We start from the raw sequence: 20,859 nt of genomic DNA on the forward strand, positions 1-20,859 counted from the left end.
GTAAAATTAGCCTCTTATATCCTTTTAAAGGTGCTCAGTCAAAGAGACCTTGTTGCCAGTGAGGTAAAGGGAAATGAGCATATTTGCTTTGTTTGGAGGCTGGGTGGGGAAGGCAGCAACACAAGACAGGAGCTGGCAGAATCAACCAACCCCAGCTTGTAGTCAATTACCCTATTTCTGACATGTGGCACCACCACTAGCTTCAGAAGGAATGATATGAGAATTGCACTGCCTTCCCAACATTCCCTGTCATGACAAGGACAGATTGGAACCCTGAAGCTAATTTTTAAATTATTTTATTATAATTAACATACAGAGAAGTTTCTAAACTAATTTTATACTAGCAGCATCTAACGCTTAGCCTAGTACTGTCTCCTAAAGCAGGAGACAAGGGGAAAAAAACCCCAACAGCTTACTAAGGTCCACAGACATCTACCACACAGACATCTACCACATCAAAGTGAGAGTTTCACCATCAAGCTGTGGAACTGATTTTCCCTAATGCTAGATGTCAGCGATGCTCAGTTCCCCCTATAAGCACTGGAGTAAAAATAAATATTTGCAAATAATTTTGCCTCCTGCAGTGTCCTTGCATAAGAACTGTACCCTAGCCATGCCTATTGATCCTCATGAACTGCAAAAGAAGTAAGGATGATTACTTAAGCAGTTCAAGTCTGCATTGATTATGACATGTAACACATGTGACACATCTGTCACTCAGTCACTGGATGAGTGTGTACTGAAACTACTGTTTCGAAAGGACACTCTGTGGGATGAATAATTATTAAGTTTGTGCTATTTCCAGAACACAAAGTGCCTTCTTTCCCCAGACCAGAAACACAATCCCCTCTTCTTTGTTCTGAGAAATTACTTCAGTTTTCAATAATGACCTACTCATATGCTGGTGATATTTCCCAGAGCAACAGCACCAAGCATTGTACCAATTTCTCATTAGAGGCAAGTGACCCCGCAAAAGAAAGCAGCTGTTGCTAGCCAGTGCTCAGTCAGCTGTGTGTCTAAAACAATTATTTTTCCTAGGTTCTACTGCTAAAAATACAAAACTTTGAGATACACTATGCATTGAAATTATAAAAGTCCATTTGCCAAGACTGACATTTTTCTCTTGAAATATGAAATAAAATACCATTTGCCTGGACAGGCTTGGGGATTTTTTCCAATTCATCTCATACAAATTGAACTCATTTATATACTAAATTTCTGAGGGTTTTAAATGAATTTGCCCTGTGCTTCTGTGCCTTACTTTTCTGGCACCAGAAGGGAGGAAAGAGGATTCCTTACCTGATTTACCTACAGTGGTCCACAAGAGCAATGGAGTTTCATCATGGGGTCTTATTTTTCTGCATCCAGTAGCAATGGTGACTACCACTGACTGCTATGGGAGTAAAACCATTTCACTAATACCAGGCCCAATATTCCTGACAAAAAAGCTTTGGTATTAGAGATGGCATATTATGTCCTTCCTGAGGACACTACCAGGTGTAGGTATTTTTTCTGGGATGGGTGTTAGCTCATAGGGAATGTGATGAAAGTATCTCCCTTAACCAGGTGCAGTCAAGCAGGTTAAAACAGAACATTTACTTTTCTCTCTCATGTCACCGATTCCCTTTTATGGTCTGCACTGGTTAACCTCTCTCACCTGCTTATAGCAACAAGAGGCTTCAAGGAAGGGAGATTTTGCCTCCTACCGTGACACATGACCTAGGCAGTACCAAAGGCTTGACAAATCTTACATTGAACTGGCAAAATACCCTTGGAGGAAAAAGAATGGTCTGTTTCACACAAAATAGGATTTCATATTTGAACATAAATTTAACCATTTCCATAGAGTTGAAAACATTTCCAGTTGATTAGAAATAATGTGGGTTGGGTTTTTTCTTCTTTTTTTTTTGTTTTGATCTGCTGCATGAACTTTAAGATCTTAAGTCAGTTATTTGCACATCTCTCCTCTGAGCTCTGCCCGTAGCTCAGCCACTGAATTCAAGCAGAACAATAAATGCTAGTTATATTTTACCCAGCCACAAAATATCTCCAAGGAAATACTTTTAAATTTATGAACATCTCTTTTAAAATACACATTTAGCTTGTGATAAGTAGTCATAATCTCAAATGTAAAACAAGTCAATCATTTAAGACAGCTTTCTACTAATTCAGGATTTATTAAGGAATAATGGCGTTGCAGCACTGGCAGGAGCATAATACTTACTGAAAACTAAAACAGCTACCTTATCAATATCTCTGTAAGATTTCATTATTAGCTAAAGTTCAGCTTTAAGAAAAAAAAGCAAATTCTGATTAATATTGGAAACAACTGGTACAAAATAGCTGGTTTCTTATCCTACTCAGTCAACACTAGCATTTTTAGGCTTTTATATCTCTATTTGAAATGTCATGTATTCTGGGTGATGCACTGGGTTTATTCCTTACCTTTCCCACCCCACTCCCCATTTTAAAGCTCACCGACTTGATAAATCCAGAACCTCCTAACAAATAATTTTATGTGTTCATCTGACATAAGGTTTGAGTCATCTGGACCCATTCCCTCCTGCCTCAGCTAGTCTATTGAACACCAATCACAGGACAGTGACTTTGCACTTTGTTTGTTTTGATCCAATTATCTAGTACAAAGCTCCAGTGACTATTGTCAGGGCTGACAACACTCTGCTGTCTAAGCAATGAAGCCACCAGGGCTCATAGCACAAATCTAACTGTTTCCTGTTCTCTGACACCAGATGCAGTAAATTACATTTACTCCCAGATCCCTGAACTCCCAACCCTCTATTCACGAACAGCAGAGCCAGTTCCTGGGTGGGACGGATCAAGCAGAGTAGCTGGTAAGTCTCAAGGAACAAAGTATTATAATACCAGTCCAATAGCCATGAACTCTTTTTGTTATATTACTTTAATGAGTCTGGTGTCCTGATATCATTTAAATGCCAGGAAATACTGATTGATGTGTATTGTAAATAAGTCAAGGCTTTTTGAACAGCAGTGAGTACTCTCAAAACAAGGTAGCTGAACTATATACAAGTACCGTAGGAAACACCCTTTTTTGTAACATGGAAACATTCAGTTCTTTCCATCTCTGCTGGTACAAATATATAGTATTTAGGCCAAGGTTTTGTGTCCTCTCTTGTACCCATGCAACTCCAGACAGGCACTCACAAGACCACATACGTTCTTCAAATATTTATGTCAATTTCACTTCTTTGTATGCCATTCTTTCTTCTTGGGAAAAGGTGGGCTTGTTTTGTGCTTGGAGTCATACAGAAAATTTTCTAACACTTATTTTTCAGATTATGTGTGTGTCTTAAATGTAACAACAATACTGTTAGAAGCTGTACATTTTTATTGTTTTCAAAATTCTTGTTTTCTGAATAATGTGCTCCCTATGTCAAGACTGAATTGCTGGTGGCTACCTAAGAGGTATCCCAAGGAAAGGGATAAAAGGTGGCTTACTTGAGAAATGGATTAACCAGCATAGCAAACTAATGTTTGCAGCTAAGGCACTGTGCACAGCTATGACGTGTAATTTTTTCCATAAGTTCTGTTGCAAGCCATTCCAAAATATTTTCTTCCACCAGTGCTTACCCTGATATGTCTTTAAAGCAAGCTTTTCTGTGTGTTTTGTGCCATTTTGTCGAACAATGAGAAAGTAATAATTTCTTCCATATTTTGGATGACTCAGAAGCCTTGTTAATGTACTCCTTGATAAATGTATCATGTGTGTGCAATAGATGTTCTTAAAGGTTGGCTTTAACCATCCATCTTAAAACATGCTCCAAGTGTAAGTAGATTATTTTTTTAAAGAAAAGCCTCTGAATCTGCAAAACAGGCAGAATCTAGATCCTTCTGTTGGCACGTTGGTATCTTGTCCTGAAGTGCTGGATCATGTTTCACTCTAATTAAAGCTTCTGCAGAAACTTGTACTTGTGAATACTGGCTGTCATCTTCAAGTACTGCTTTCAGTTCCAACTCTATTGTCCCATAGTTTTATATTCTATTAGCAGATCACATTTTGCAGTAAATATGCTTTGGTTAAATAAAGACATTTTGGCATCAATGTTAATTCATTTTGCAACTACTTTGACAAGCTGAGCTGCTAGGTATTCTCACAGAGAACAAACATGCACACAGGCAGGTAAGCAAGGTTCTGTTATTCACTTCTCTCATGGCAGTGCCTTTTGCTGGTGAACAGCTTTCTAAGAAATTCACATATGTTTATGTATTTACTTACCCAAGTGGCTTTAATGCGGTCCCTGGGTTGGTCATAAACCACATGTCATGCCAATATCCAAAAACATTTGCAGTAAAATCACAGTAGAAGACATGAAAATAAAATGTTGACAGAGTCAAAAGCTTAAGCAAATTAGCCAGAGTTGAAATACAAAAGGATCAAAGGATCACTCCTGTTAACTTTCTACAACAGCATCCTCAAAGAAGTGCTAGAACTTGTTGCCTGAAGTCTCCCTAATATATAAGACATTGTTACATGACACTACTCCATACCATAGATAACAAAATGTATCTTGCAACTCTTTTTAAATATAGAACCATAGAATTTTAGATTTTAATTGGAAGATACTTTAAAGATCATCTAGTTCCAGCTGACCTGCCATGGACAGGGATGCCATTCACTAGATCAAGTTGCTTAGGACACCATCCAGCCTGGCCTTCAAAAACTTGCAGGGATGGGGCATCCACAGCTTCTCTGGGCAACCTGTTCCATGCCTCACCACCCTCTGAGTATTTAAATCTGCCCTCTTTCAGTTTAAAATCATTGCCCTTTGTCCTGTCTGTATCTGCCCTTTTAAAGTCCCTCTCCCTCATTTTTATAAGCCTCCTAATGGTACTGAAAGGCTTCAATAAGATCTCCACAAAGTCTTCTGTTCTCCAGGCTGGACAATTCCAGCCCTCTCAGTCTGTCTTCATGAGAGAGGTGCTCCATCCCTCTGATCATCTTCATGGCTCTCCTCTGAATCTGCTCCAAAAATGTTCATATCTGTCTTGTGCCGAGGATTGCAGACCTGGGTGCAGTACTCCGGGTGGATAGAGTCAGGGCAGAGCAGAGGGGGATAATCTCCTCCCTCAAGCTGCTGGGCACTCTTCTGCTGCAGCCCAGGATACAATTGGCTCTCTGGGCTGCAAGTGCACACTGTTGCCTGATATCCAGCTTTTCATCCATGAGAACCCCCAAGTCCTTTTCCTCAGGGCTGCTCTCAATGACTCCTTCTCCCAATGTGTCCTCACATTTGGAATTGCCTCAATCCAGGTGCAGCTCCTTGCCCTTGCACTTGTTGAACTTCACAAGGTTCTCATAGGCCCACTTCCCTGGATTGTCCAGGTCCCCCTGGGTGCCATCCCTTCCTTCTTTTGTGTCAGCTGCCCTGCTCAGCTCTGTGCCATCTGCAGATTTGCTGAGGGTGCCCTGGATCTCAGTGCTCATGTCATTTATAAAGATACTAAAGGACACCAGTCCCAAGAGAGAACCCTGAGGAAAACCACTCATCACCGGCCTTCACCTGAACTCAGAGCCATTGACCACAACTCTCTGGCTCCAGCCAGCCAGCCAGTTCGTTTTCTACCAAATCATCCAGCCATCAAATCTATGTCTCTCCAATTTGGAGGCAAGGATGTCATGGGAGGCCATATCAAAGGCCTTACAGAAGTCTGGATAGATCACATCTTTTGGTCTTCCCTTGGTGACCTTTGCCATTATTCCATCACAGAAGACCCCCAGATTCATCAAGCATGATTTTCCATTAGTAAAGCCATGATAGCTGCCTTAGATAAACTCCTTATCTTTTATATTCCTTAGCACATCATCTAGGACCATCTACTCCATGATCTTCCTAAGCCCAAAGGTGAAGCCCACTGGTCTGTAGTTTCCCAGTTCTTCCTTTCTCCCCTTTTAAAAAATGTGGGCAGTGTTCCCCTTTTTCCAGTCAGCAGGGACTTCACTTGACTACCATGACTTTTCAAATGTGATGGAGAGTAGCTTGGCAATAACACAGAATTAAAAAATCATTGACTAGTTTGGCTTGGAAGGGAACTTAAAGATCATCTCTTTTCCTCAACCTGTCTGCTAGGGGCAGGGATACCTCCCAGTAGACCAGGTTGCTCAGAGCTCCATCCAGCCTGGCCTTGAATATCAGCCAGTTCCCTCTGGACTCTGGGTTGCATGTCATCCAGTCCCACAGACTTGTAGCTATTCAGCTTCATCAAGGGATCCCAAACATGTTCTTCACTTGCAGTGGGAGGGTATTCACTTCCCTCACACCCATCCAGAGGATCAGATACTTCAGAGAATTGGGAATCCTGACTCCAGTGAAGACCGAGGCAAAAGAACTCATTGAATATCTCAGCTTCCTCTACATCAGTTATCACCAGTTCTCCCTTCTTGTTTGCAGGGAGATACTTGGCCTTTTTTCCTAGCCTGTGTACTTACGGAAGTTCTTCGTGTTGCTCTTCATGATCCTTTCCAAGTCCTATTCCAGCTTAGCCTTGGCTTTCCTGACCCCTGACATTAAACCATATTCCTGTACTCTCCCTGGGTCACTGTCCCTGCTTCCACTGCTAGATGTTGCATTCTTACTCCTTGTTTTGAGGAGGTGACTTTAGCTCAGCTCCTTGGTGATTTCCGGCCTACGTTGTTTATTTCCTACACACTGGGATAGAGAGCACTTGCATGCTAAGAAAAGTAGTCTCGAAGCCTTGTCAGCTCTGGTCAGCCCCTCAGTCCTTAAGAACAATTTCCCAGGAGATCTCATTCACCAACTCCTTGAACAGCTGAAGGTTCTGTCTTGTAAAGTTCAGAGGTTTGTCTTTGCTTCTTGCCAGGATCATGTTCCTCAAGGTCACAAACTCAAATATGGCCAGGTCCACATGATTTAACTATCAGATTTTTGCTATTTGCTTTGGAATTCATTCCTACTGTACAGGCCTTCTTTTAATGCACAATACTGACCCAAATTTGTGCATCAAAGCAGGGATGGTCGGACAGATTTCATACTCTTCTGCACTGCAAATACATGGCACTAAACTATTTCACATGAAAATCACCAGTCTGTAATGAAAAGTCATGCACCAGATAATATTTTTAATTTTCAAAGAAAAAGAGAAGCACAGGAGCTGTAGGGGAGCTCAAGGTGCTGCTTCTCTCTAAGAAGGTAACAGGCAGCCGGTTAATGGGCAGGTGGTGCCCTCTCTTTTGAGTTATGGTGCTCAGGACAAATCAGGAACTTCTGCCCATCAGAGATTATTTTCTGAATGTGCTGTTGATGCCTCATGGTTCAGTTTAGCTTCAGTTCAGCTGGGCACCCAGAAACATGCCAGTTTTAGGATCTTCACCACAGAGGAGCCAGCCTCTATTTTTGCCTTTGTAATGTTGAAAGTTATTGAACAATATCTGCCTGAGCAGCCCTGGTGAGGTCAAGCAATGTTGAGTCCAGTCACCCAAGCCCTAGGCACCAAGCCAATAAACAAAATTCTTCCTTTCTTCTTCCCCCCCAAGAAACTCCACCTAGAAAGTTCTAGACTGGTAGTTTTGGTACCTGCATCTCTTTGTTCAATTATCACTATGAATTGGATTAAAGGCTTCGGAGCAGAGGCACTTGAAAAAATCATAAAGGGCACTTGTACACCAGTTCCTGGGCTGAGACAGTCCAGAGCAAGTGATCCATGCTAGCTGCTTTCTGAGCTTCAATATGGTCCTGTCTGACAAAGTTTCTTTCAGACCAATTGCTTTGTAGGTTAATTGCTACCAGCCCTAGGGCAACAGTTTTTTCTTTATTTCCAGCCTTAATTTCCTGTTTCCAACCATACCAGATGCCTTGCAGTCTCCAGCTGCACATTTCAGAGCAGAGCTCAGGTCTCAGCCTTGCAGCTCCCTTCTGGCTGGCCCAGGCCAGGCATGAAAATGCCAGCATGGGAGGGATATCAAAAAACTGTAAGCCCTACTTTAGTGTGGAAATGGGCATCCTGTGCCCAGGGTCGTGACAGCTATGGACACAACTAGTCCACAAACCTCCTGAAGCAGTGGTAAAACACAGTCCTTAGGGATAGTCCCCTAGGTTGCAATAGTCAAGGAGAGAATGGTGCTTCTGCAGCCTACTCTAGCCTTCAGCAATGCATCACTCTCAAGAGGGAGAAATGTTGCTTCACCCACTGGCATCTCTGTCCCCTGGCTACATGCAGGTGTTTGTGTGGTGTTGTACTTGTCCTAACCAGTTCCTGCTGGGGCTGGCTGAGGTCTGAGCAGATGTACACAGCATGTGGACGGACAGACCCAACCATTTTGCCCACCAGACAGCACTCTTAGGGGACAAAGGAGACCATGTCATGAACAGCATGCACATGCTCATCAGCACATTAATTTTCTATCTAGCACTATAGGCAGTGTAATGATGCATGTCATGATAAATTTCCTATTGATGATTAAATACTTTAAGATTACAGGAAAAGTAGTCCTACTGTGTGTGAATAAAAAGACTGAGGAAATATATTCAAGTAACAGTAATTTTTTATATTAATTTTTTTTTTTAAATACAAACATACGTTGATTCTTGGGGCAAGGATATTCTCTACTCACTTGAAAGTAAATCAGGGAAAAAAAACAAACATTCCAGTTTGTGGTATTCCCAGGTAAGATAAATCATGTTTATACCATTGAGGTTCGTTGATGGAAGTGATCATAGTAAGTTTCACAAACACTTGTCACTGCCTGTGGTAATTTGTAATTAAGTGTCTGTGGATGTCTGTCCAGGAGCCAAATGTCTTCATATGCATACAAGGAATGCTTAAACAAATGAACACTTTGGAAAGTCTGAGATGCCTTTGCACATTTTTTCTTTGAAAAGCTGTCTAGTGGTATGTCATCATATCTCAGAATGGGTTTTGGAGCAGAGTAGACTGCTCATCTGTTCCTACTGTGTGGTCTACACTTTTCATCTCATTACTACATCCTTAACTGCTAGAAAACCTTTGCTATTGTAAAGCAACAGCCCTCACACATGTTTTTACATGTTGTTTCATGACTCCTTGAAAATCAGTTCCTTATTACTTTTTTCTTCAACTTTCACAGTGGTGCTTAATGCTTAATTCACATAAACAAGGGAGCACTTTGGCTATTTTGTACATTCTCTTAACCTGGAAGCAGAGGTCACAGTTGTTGTCTTGGTCTGGAAGCTGAGAGAACTGTCCTGCCACACACCTGAGGGAGAAATTCTCCTATTCCCATGTGATTTTGTTTTCCCACATGCAGAACAGAGATAAATAACATTTCTTCACCCTTCTAAAATGTTTTGAGTGCTACAAATGGAAGAGTTAATCAAGGACAAGTACTGATAATTAAATGGTCTGAGTGTTTCAGCAAACAAAACTTGTTACCAACTAACTGACAGTTTGATAGCAGAAACAAGAGTAGAGGGGTTCTCTCTGAATTTTGAGGCAAGTTCAGAATGAAAAGTTAGGGGTCAACCTGCATGCTATCACCTCCCCTTGTCTAAATTACACCTAACCTCTTGGTGCTTCTAGTTGACCAAAGACGGCTCCATGTGACGTGAGCTGGAAGAGAAGGTCCTGTTTGAGCAGATATGCCCAGCCTCCACCTACATAAAAAGCCATAGTGTAACAGTGTCCACAGTGTTGCACCCCACCTCTAACATAGAATGCTTAGCCCCTTAGAAGCAGGAGACAGGAAAAAGGGGCACCATAGTTTTCTTTGTCTGTTTGGCAATTAACCATTCACTGGCTTTTTTTGTTGTAACATGCACTTCCTCTCTTGTTTTCATTCAAGCTTTGTGCACCATGGAAATTAATGTGGAGAAAGACAAACAGACAGGAGAGACCAAGATTGTCTCTGCTTCACCTGTTGGCCCAGATGAGGCCCATCAAAGAGGATTCAAAGTCTATGATGATGGTTCCAAGGTAGTCTATGAGGTTCACTCTGGTGCCACAGTGGTAGAAAATGGAGTACATAAATTAAGCTCAAAGGACGTAGATGAACTTATGCAAAAAGCTGGACAATCAAGTGTAAAAGGAGGGTATGAAACAATGACTGTGTCAGACAAAAATGTGGTAGCCGATGGAAACCTTAGCCATATGAAGGAGCAAATGCTCTTCAAGGAGGCAAAGCTAGAAATGGTACACAAATCCGGCAGAGGACGTGCTGTGAACCCTCAGCCACAAGACAAACCCTGTGGTGGTGAGACCCCAGAGCCCAGTGCAGATCAGCCGGTGACAATGATATTTATGGGCTACCAGAACATCGATGACGAAGAGGAGACAAAGAAAGTGCTGGGCTATGATGAGACCATCAAGGCAGAGCTTGTGCTGATTGATGAAGACGACGAGAAGTCACTGCGGGAGAAGACAGTGACTGATGTTTCCACCATGGATGGGAACGCTGCAGAGCTGGTCTCTGGCAGGCCCCTGTCAGACACGACAGAGCCCTCCTCTCCTGAGGGGAAGGAAGAGAGCCTGCCCTTGGAAGCTGCCCCAGGTACACAAAAGAAAAAGCGCTGTCAATGCTGTATTGTCATGTGAGCACCTCCTCCTTCCCCGCTCCAGGCAGCTCCTGCTCCATCACTTACTTAGACCTCACTGTACTTCTAACTGCAATACTGTGAACTGGAAGTGAATGCCTCCATTGCCTTGCAGTTGGGTTGCTTTTCTTTCTAGTTCTTCTGGAAGAGGAATGCATGGTTGTTTTCCCATCAGGCATATATTTGGTGTTGGGGAGGGGTTGGGGGCTTTTGGCTTCTTTTTTTCTTTGTGTTGTTGGTGATGGTGTTTTGTTTTGTTTTGTTTTTCCTTAATACTACAGAGTGAGAGATAAATGAGAAATGGAACATATGTTTTCATATTTATTTGATTTTTATATATATATTTTATATATATAATGAAAACACTTTTTACATTTTTTCTTTAAGTATCTGGCAGGCTTGATCAGATTCCTAGGATTTTGTGGGAGTCTGAGTTTCACAGCCACCAGATATGAGAGCCTTAAAAAAATGTTACTTATCCTTTTTATGAAAAATCACATTAAGTATTATTTTATATGTCATGTTTTTTATTTCTCGGGGAAAGGCTCAGATCAATTTACTGTTTTGATCTGCTAAAAATCAGACAAGCCTTTCCCAAAAAATTGCATAATTTTGTTTTTTAGTAACTTTCCAGTTTAGTTTGCAGTGTCAGAAAAACCCACTAACCATTTCCGCTAATTGGTAATACCAGAAGTGGACCTTAATTGTTCTTTCTAGAAAATGTATGAATGATCATTTTGCCTTATACAAATCTTCCAGATTACAGTATTGTATATGCACTTCATCTCCCCAAATTACAGTTGAAATTGACATGAAAAAGATGCAGCTGTCACACCAACAGAATTGGAGTCACTCGTCAATTACTTTCAATAACTCTGCCAATGTTTTTACATGAAATTTTCCTGCTGAACTCCAGTCGAAGAGGGATGCTGCGTTCTATTTCCATAGAATATAAATGAACTTTTCTGACAGTCTGACCCTGTTCCTACTGGATTCAGTGGCAAAATTCTCAGTGCTGGGAATGCAGGCAGGGCCAGAGTTTTCTTTTGTAGTTCTTACAGAAGTGTAATTTCTCACAGAGTGTATCCAGTGCACCTACATAATGACAGGCAATTGGGTCTGATGCTGCCCTGCTTGTCCAGGTAAAACTCCTGTGGAGGGCCACTGGAGTTTTGTCAGAGCAGCTGTTTTGGAAGACCCTGTAGCCACAAGACTAATGTTTTCAAAAACTGCTGGTGGTTTTGGATGCTTCATTTTCTAACATGGGGCACTAAAAGATGCCTGATTTCCAGTGCATTTTTATTCATCTGACCTCCGAAAATCAGGCCTCTTAAAAACAACTAAAGATGAAAATGTAAAAATGTGAAGGCATCCAAAATCAATAGGTCTTTCTTTTTTTTTCTTGTTCCTTGATTATTCTAAACAAGAAAGCAGCTAGCTTTTTCATGATGAGTTATTATGAACCTGATTCTTGTATCACACTGGTTTGGCTTAAGTTTAACTTCACTCACGTAGTGGAGTTACACTGCAATTATAATTACATGAGTGAGATTAAAAATCAGGTTTTATATTTTCTGATAGTGTGAACAAGTACTGAAGATTATTTTGAAGTGTCTTTGAAACTATCAGACTTTAAAAATCAATAACAGCAACTGAAAAAAAACAGTAAAAAAAAAAAGGAAAAAAAGAAAACAACAAAAGCCTCTTTTCAGTCTGAGGTGGTTCCTATGATATTTCTCTTCTTTCTTGGATGGTGCTTTTACTGCATTAATTGTTAGTCCAGAGCATCTGATTGAACACAGTTCTTGCTCTGTACTCTTTTCTTTCTGTGCCAGTAAAAAAAGACACTCGTTCAGTGGTGGTAATATGAGGCACACTGAGAACCTACATGTCTAAAAAAGCAAAAGGTAATTCTCACGTTAGGTCACTCAGCTGTCACTATGGAACTGGTCAATGAAACGTCTCACCACTGCCCAGGTGACTGTGACACAAAAAAATACAAACAAGTAGTAAAAAAAAAAGTAAGAGTACTGAAAGACAGTCTCACCTCTTTGACACCTGCAGAAATTTTGCTGACCTCCATATCAGCTGGAGTGGCAGAAAGGAATAGACTTCCACATGCTCCCTTTGCCTCCCCTGGGGGCATTTGGTTGGGAGAAGGACCAAACTCACCCAGAGAAGCTCTGCACATCATTCTTTGACTCAGGCTTAGGTGGTAAAGTTTTATCACAGAGCAAAAGGGCCACAGAGCCTCATATTGCAACAAAAGATCTGGTGGCTGTTTGTTAAAAACTAGCAGCCTGTGTGTGGTTTTGGCTGAGTTGTGTGAGGTTTAAGCGTTTTTTTGCTTGTTGGTGGTGGTGGTGGTTGGATTTTGATTTTTTTTTTCCCTTTCTCTCTTTTCCTAGAAATGCTGAGCATTTACAATTTTAAACATTTCTTAAAACAAGACCCTAAGTTTCAATCCCAATACAGCAGGTGAGGCTGCCCCCAGGCATGTTTCTGAGCCTGCAACACAAAGGCTGAAGCCCTTTCTGTCTTGCATCTCCCTGTGAATGATGAAGGAGCCCAGCACACTTTGCAATAGTTCTGTCGCTCTGGGGCCTGCTCACCTCACCAGTAATACTCAGATCTCCCAGCCAACTCCTCCTGGCCTGGCCAGTCATCTTGTTGCTCACCGCCTTTTCCTCTCTGGGTGTGATGCCACCTTCTCAGCCATCCTGGCCTCATGGTGTCTCCACAGCCTAATCTTTTTTCCCCTGCCGCTCCTGTCCCCATATGACCATTTTTTTTTCAAAACCTCCTGCTTGGGAAATTGGGGGTATCTTACTAATCTAACCCATTCTGTCCCTGCATCTCTTGAGCCGTGTGCTCCCCTGTCAGATGACCTTCTGGTTCAGCACCAGCTCAGCATTTTGGGGATGACTCCCTTAGCAGCCAGCTTTGGGAAATGTTTGCTGACGCTGGGACCAGAACATGTCTGAGACCGCTGCACCATCTGAGGCACAGCACAGTGGAGAGATGGCGGCACACCACAGTCCAGAAGTGGCCCTTTAGTGGTTAGAAGTAGAGCACAAGCCTTAAACCTTAAACCTCTCAAATACCCACTGCTCAGTACTTGTAGCTAACATTGAGTGCCTAGGAAGGCCAGTCGTTCTTATGTGTTCACATTAACTCCATGGTTAACAGGCCCCAGTAGGTCCAGGAAAGCTAAAGGTTCACTTGCATAGGGTTGGTCTTTACAGGTCAAAGGCAGTTCCCCACCTGAGGTCAGGAAAAACATGGAATTGGAGCTAAAGGGTCTGAAATCACAGGGTCTTAGCTGAAACATTTACTGCAATCAACCTCCTCCACCAGGGCAGCAGCCATGCCTGGACATGGCCTTGTTCCTTCTAGCCATTAGGCTGCAGCCAAGTTACAGGGGAATTCAGATGCATTAGGCCAAGCTGGTGAATGTAAATTGGTTTTCCAGGGATGGTTTGGGCTTTGAAAGGGTTGGTTTTCCGCTTACCCTTGGGTAGGAGGCTGCCTGTGAAAATCCATGCACAATCAGGCACAAGGAAAGCGGCCTGCTCTGTGGTCAAGCAGAGGGAGTTTTTTGTAAGGATCATTATGGGATGGGGTTTTTTTTATATTGTTTAAAGCAATTGTTTTTTTATTGTTTTAAGCAAAATCCCTGTCTGTTTAACTTATGCCATCACATGTGCATTTTCAGTTTCTGCATGAGGGGATATGAAAAAGAAGAGTCAGACACTGGTTCAGTAATAGCATTTTGCCACAACAAACTGCTCGCCTTAACTTTTGTAAGAAAAACAAAGAAAAACCTCTTTTCAGTGTATTTTTTCCTGGACTAGGAAAAAAGTAACCTAGGAAACTTTTTTATATTTTGTATTTTCTAAGTTTCTATACACCCACTCTCCATGTCGTCCCTTGTTTGCATTCAGGGACCAATTCTTTTGCAAACCACTGCATTTTACTTCCATTCATTCTTTTTTTTTTTTTTTAACAGAAAAAAATACAAATCAAAAACCACAGCATTATGATTAGTGGCTAGGCAATCTCTTTCAATTACTAGAATATCAATACAGAAAGAAAAGAATTACAGGGTTGTTTTCTTTTTTTAATTTCTTGTGGCTGATGTACTGTATGGTATATGTTTACAGAACTCCTCTGGTCTGCCTTTGTGATGTTATCTAAATGAATGACAAAGTAGGTATGATGTGCCATTTGACAGTTTGCCTTAGCACTCTTGGGTTTCCTTCTTCTTTTTTGTATCTTTTATTTCCTAATTTTTTCAAAAAAGTGCAGGCTGTATTCCAAAGCTGTATAAACACAACATTATCTTTCAATCCCCAGCAAGAGAAGCGTGCATAAGCCCTTCTCCAAATGTACCTCTACCAGTGCAGTATGAGACTTCAGCCCAGCAAACAAAAACGTGCATACCTAATTCTGCTGTGTGTAGAACTGTTTCAGTCAACAGGACTCCTCACAGTAAGAACATTGTAGGAGTCTGCAAGATCAGGCCATGAATGATCAATGCAGATATAGTTTTGGTGCTCCTTATGTACCTATACAGATTTTATACACCGCTGAGTTTGCCCAAGGTGTTGTAATCAGAGAGGCTAACTCTAAGCATTGTACCTCTACTGAGAAAAATACAAAACGAAACGGTACTTAACATCTGGTAGGATCAGGTCCTGAGTCAGCATTGTTACCATCCATGAGCAAACATTCAGAGGGGCTTCCCTGACAGCTAAAATATTAGTCCCCTGCCATTGTACCTAAGTTCACTACTGATTCTTCACACTCAAATGATTAAGATTCCACAGATTAATTTGAGCAAAAAGATAGCATAGAGAGTTTCTAGAGAAATAAAAGGCATTCTACCTTTTAATTTAGTCAAACATTCAAATGGCATACTTGGAAAGTAAGCGGGGATATCATAGAAGATGTAGTTTTTACATTTGTGTATTTTTTTAAGGAATAAATATTTTTGTAATGAGATACAAACCCTAGATGGGTATTGAGTTTTGGAATATCATCCTTCCCATGACATTGAGCCTTTCAACTTTTTCATATGTTTATGACAATGCCCACATTCTTGGGATCTTTTGTAGACCTAACCACATTTTTTTCCAGGAAGAAGGATCACAACACTTTTTAAAGAGTCAATTTAGAAGAGTAGAATCCAATATAACTGCTATAGACACAGCTAAATAATTAAACATGTTTCACAGAAAAGGTGGACCTACACCTTCTATAACTAGACAAATTTCTTTACCTAGAAAGCCAACACAGTAGGCAGTAGCTAACTACTTTCAGCAGAGTGATATGGCTAATAGGGGAAACACATGTTTTGTCATATTTTATCCAACATTGGATTTCAAAGTGCAAGAGATGGTGTCACTGGAAAGAGTTGAACAAAATATTTTAGATGAAGTAGAGGATTTTCCCACATGCTGAGGCATGGACTGTTTATTTTTTCTAAACTCACTAAGCTTCAACCAGGTCTCGCTGTCTTTTGGAAAGTTCAGCATTTGCTCAGACTGTGTTTCTTGAGCCTTCTGAGCAGCAAGAGTAAACTGTAGTTCTGATCTTAATAGTTGCAGACTATGACAATATCCAACAAAAATATAGACTGTAATTTTTGTATGTAAAAGAGTAAATTCTATAAAATGGCTGAATTTATTCAGTTTAGAATATAAATGGATTGTCACCTAGTCCAAAGAATATAAATCCAACTTGTAATATAAACTTCTATTAACTTAGCTTGTAAATAGTGACAAGGGTGCATGAAGTTCTTTAAAATGTCCCACTTGTATTTAAAATTAAACAACTGTAAAACAGAGCCTTTTTCCTTGTGGGTTCAAAGAGTCTTGCAAAATCTATAGCTTTTTACCTGTGATGGTTCCACTTAGGGTGTTCAGTGGATTAAGAATAGGCCACTTTTCTTAAGGCCAAACTTGTGAAGAATTCCAAGCCCTTTCCTTCAGTTCGCAAAAGCTTCTCTTACTTTGTGGGATTTTGCTGCTATTGTATTTCAAGGCTTTCCTGCAATTGTTTCCCAAATTCTTCTCAAAAGTAGATTAAGGGGTTTGTTCTAAGAATTAGTCTACTTCAGAAATTGAATTTAAAAACCCTTAATTACTTTTTTAGAATTAGCCAAGTAACTCAAACTCACCAGTTTTAGTATATTTATACATTTGTAACTTGCACTGATAAGTTAGTGACTTGTACAAAAATTTAGACCTTGCATATCTATTCATAGGTCTGTAAGACCTAAAGATTTGCCCATGAGCATAAAATCAAGCATCCAAGTAGTCCTTTTTAATGGGATGACCCAGACAAGTAAAATTTAAGCACATACACAAATATGTATAGGGTCTGGTCATTAAGCAATATGCTACAGGCAAAGCTTATGCTGCTTTAACTGTGTCTTCTTATTAGTTTAATTAGAATTTTAAATGGTGTTGTGAAACCGGTGCACTTTTCTGCAGAGGGTCTTAGAGCATGGTCTCCTTGCTGACTGTGTTTGAGGAGACAAACACCCTCCAAGAACTCTCAAAATCCCACTGCCTGGAGACACAGGGGACAGAGAGGTAAACTTTACACCTCCACACAACCACAACAGAAAAGAGGCAGTGTAATGTTTATTTCCAAATTTTTCTCTCCACACATCTCTGCCCCAGACTCTGCCTGTCCCCTGTCTCTGTGCTTGCTCTCATTCTGGACATGATGGCTCAACTGATCCCTTTTTCTTCATCCATGTGCTTCCCTTTTTGTGGTCTCCTATAAAAAGAGGGGGAAGAAAGGAGAGACCAGACTTATAAAACTCACACTAGGCCTGCTGGTGTCAGTTCTAAGAAATTATGGTATCTTGTCCTCACTATTTGGACATTTTCCTGCATTTTCCTAGATTCTTCAGACATATTTGATATTAGAGGAGCACTCTCCTTCTCTACTCATCTGTCATCCTATGGATTGCCCAAACAGTGAGTTCCATTAAAATCTCACTATTTAGGTAAATTTTCTGTCTCTCTTACTATTCCTTTGGAACACACTATGTCTCTTGAACTCATATGAGCCAGATGTGTCCAGGTACATAAAATATCAGCATCTATAAAGCAGTTCTTACAGCAGCAGAAGGCAATCTACCCCGCTGTATGTCAGGTTGCTATTAGCAGGGCAAAAAAGCCTGGAGAAAATGTGAACTTCCCCACAGACTGATCCAGCATGCAAAGGCATTTTCAGCAAAATTAGCTGCCAAGAATCTACTGGTATCCCTCCAATATGCTTGTTAAAGAGAGGCAAACTCCAAAATTAAGAAGGTTTTGTGCAACCATATAAAGTCCCAGTTGAACGTGGTGCTGAGCTACACTAACCTTAAGCACTTGAAGTATAACACATACTTAGCACCGTGCAGGTTAGGGATAGCCTTGAGAATGTGTGAAGATCAGCCAGTATTTATTATTAGGGTGCTTTACTGATGATGGTCTCAAATATTGTACCTGTTATTCTTGTTATTTTTGCAAGGAACTGCTCTAGGGGCAGATACAAGAGAAATAATCAATCTGAAAGTTTTTGCTTTTCCATTGTCCGCCTGAATCTGACTGCAGCAAAGGTGGCCAAGAAGGAGCAGGTCAGGACAAAGACAAAGAACACATTTATGAAGGTTTTCTGCCCCTCCCAACTATGTTCACTCCATAGGCAAAGAATGACTCTTTTTAGGGGTTCAAGAAAATGTTGTGTAAAATGCAGCTTTTATGGTGAATGTAGATTGTGGTTGAGATTTTTTTTAAGCTTTAGTCTCCCACTTTCTTTGTGAGCTAATGTAAATAAAATCCCATTTTGTTGGGGAAAAACTGCTGTGCTAACACTGGATTAGAATTGCTGGGGATAGCTGCTGTACTTTGTAACCTGAAGTGTACTTTTTTGACTGTTATGTTTTTCTCTTCAGATTAAAAAAATGAGTACAAAAAAAAACCAAAATAAAAAAACCAAGAACACTGCCAGCAACAGCCATGCTGTAACTGTGGCTTCTCTTTTTTTTTTTCTCTGTACAGTAATACTAGTAAATAAATCTGCCTTTTCACTGCGCCTATTTCTGTGTCTTTTTACTGTGTTTCTCTCTACCTACCACTGTTCAAGATATGCTGTGATCTCAAAGACATACTGCACAAGAGCTGCCTCTCTCTAAAAGAATTAAAGTACTAACTCCACAGTTGTTTTTTTTCCCTTTCCTGCAGTGCTGTGCCCTGTTGCTGTTATTTTTATGAGATCCTTCATACATATTAACTCATCATACCTGTTACTGTCTCATTTCCTTTTTCCTTTTCTTCTCCTGTGATACCTTTGCCAAGCATATTGTGGACCCTGTTACTCTAGGATCACATGGCACATTTTCATATTTGCAGAAGAAAAAAAAATTGGGTTTAGCTAGCAAGGCAGTATATTCTGAGCGAACTTATTTCCTGAGTGAATGAAGTATTCCATACAGCATATATAATTTGTGAGAAAAGAACAGTGAATTATTCAAGGACCGATAAAGTAAACAGTATGCAATTTTCTTTCAGGGCTTATCACAGACAGCATCCTCTCTATATCAGGACCAAAAGAACCTCACCACAGTCTGACTTGCAGGGGGGAAAAAAAATAAAAAACCCTCAAGTAGTTTTGTTGGTTTTTTTTCCTGAAATGCTGTGTTCACCTGAGGTTAGAACTATGATAGAATGGATAACATAGCTAGGCATCACATGCCTTCTTCTCAGAAATTTAAAAATTCATCTTAAACTTTGATATTTAAGCAATGCACCACAAATTGCCCATTGCTGCACAAGTACCTACCCTCTGTTCCTTTCACCCAGAAGCCATACAGAAAAAATGTATATGCACACATACGAAATCTTTGTAATATGGTACTTTTTAGCATCACAGAAAGGAAAATGGCCCTGCATTTCTGCTTTGTAATTTAGTCCTAAAAGTTTTGCAGTAGGTGGGGCTTCAAATTGTTGGGTTTTTTTCTACTTGTGTTCACTGACAGAAAGTCCATTTGGCTGACCAAGAAGACTCTGTGAGTGCTGGAGAACTAGCATGGTTCTGTCCTCAAAGGACTAGAATTGATTCAGCTGAGAGAAATTATTATAATTGTTTGAGTCTCTTTGATTTTGCAAATACCTTCCTAATTCAGACTGTATGTCAACATGGCAAAAGGAGGGATCATGAACTTGATTTAGCAGTGGTGTCTATGAGAAGACAATGAATTGACAAGGGCATTATGATGTGCAGCTAACTTAGTGCTTGGATGCTTGGATATATCAGGTACATATTCCATCTCTTAGTGCATAGCATGGCCTGTGACATACTCTTATTTTTTATTTTATTTATTTATTATCTTATTCCACCTCACTTTATTCCATAGCCATGAGAAGATTTTCAGCTGATAATTCCTCTGCTGTACAAAACTGAGTCATCCAAGTAGACATCAAAAACAGACTAGACAATTTTCATATTTCTGCTGTTACTAAGGTTTCAGAAACCGGGTATTTCCATGCATTTCCCCTTTAAAAATTTCTAAGGAGAAAAAAAAAAAAGTGGGGTTGGGATATCTTTAACAAATATTTAGCAGCTGATCAAATGGCACAACACCCCCTGAAGCCCAAATGGAGTACTTCTGTGGAGGTCAGTGACTTCACAGAGTAAGGGCATATTCAGCATGTAGGAGGCCCTCAGGTTTTGTTTCTTTTTCATTCATTTTAATAGCTCCGTGTGCCTCTGGTAACAGAAGGAAAATAGGTGCTCACTCTCAGAGTTCAACACTCAAGGTGTTTCGGTAATTGGGCGAGTGGGGGGAGGGAAATGGAATAGCACATCTTCAGAGAGCCCCTTACTTTCCTGCAAGACCCTCACAACCTGTCCTTGATGCCTCAAAATTCATACCAACTCTGCAATAAGTCTTACTTCACACTATGATATTTTCAAGGTTACATGAGGAAAGCTTTAAGGCTAGTAACTGTAAGAATTAATAATAAAAAAAAGGATAAGAAGTTAATAACAGTTTTTGCTGTTCCAAGACCTCCATTTGCAGTTCTCATGTGCTGCTCAGATGTGAATTGCACTAGTCACAGTCAGAAATTAATTTGCTCTAACTGCTCAGGGGAAATACAGCTGGTCTCTGGAGCAGTTAGCACAACCACAACATTTTGCACTGCTGTGCAGAACATCTTCCACATTTACCTGTGATAGAAAAAACTACCTGCTTTATTGTCACAAGAGTCTAGTTGACACAGATCACCTTCTC

At 40.5% G+C, this 20,859-nt stretch overlaps 1 protein-coding gene across 2 annotated transcripts in view; it reads left to right on the forward strand.

Moving 5' to 3' along the window:
- The window catches only part of PALM2AKAP2 (PALM2 and AKAP2 fusion), a 269,103-nt gene that overhangs the window by 118,480 nt on the left and 129,764 nt on the right, over positions 1-20,859 (forward strand). The window contains exons 7-8 of one of the 2 annotated variants that reach the window (XM_039733217.1): positions 2,751-2,852; positions 9,815-10,519. The exons of the other annotated variant lie outside the window; for it this stretch is intronic. Of the exons in view, the coding sequence (XP_039589151.1) occupies positions 2,751-2,852; positions 9,815-10,519 (807 nt within the window). The remainder of the gene's footprint in view (positions 1-2,750; positions 2,853-9,814; positions 10,520-20,859) is intronic. 2 annotated transcript variants of the gene reach the window in all.

Source organism: Passer montanus, unplaced genomic scaffold (genome assembly GCF_014805655.1).
Source record: "Passer montanus isolate IOZ18808 unplaced genomic scaffold, ASM1480565v1 scaffold85, whole genome shotgun sequence".
NCBI classification, from domain to species: Eukaryota; Metazoa; Chordata; class Aves; order Passeriformes; family Passeridae; genus Passer; species Passer montanus.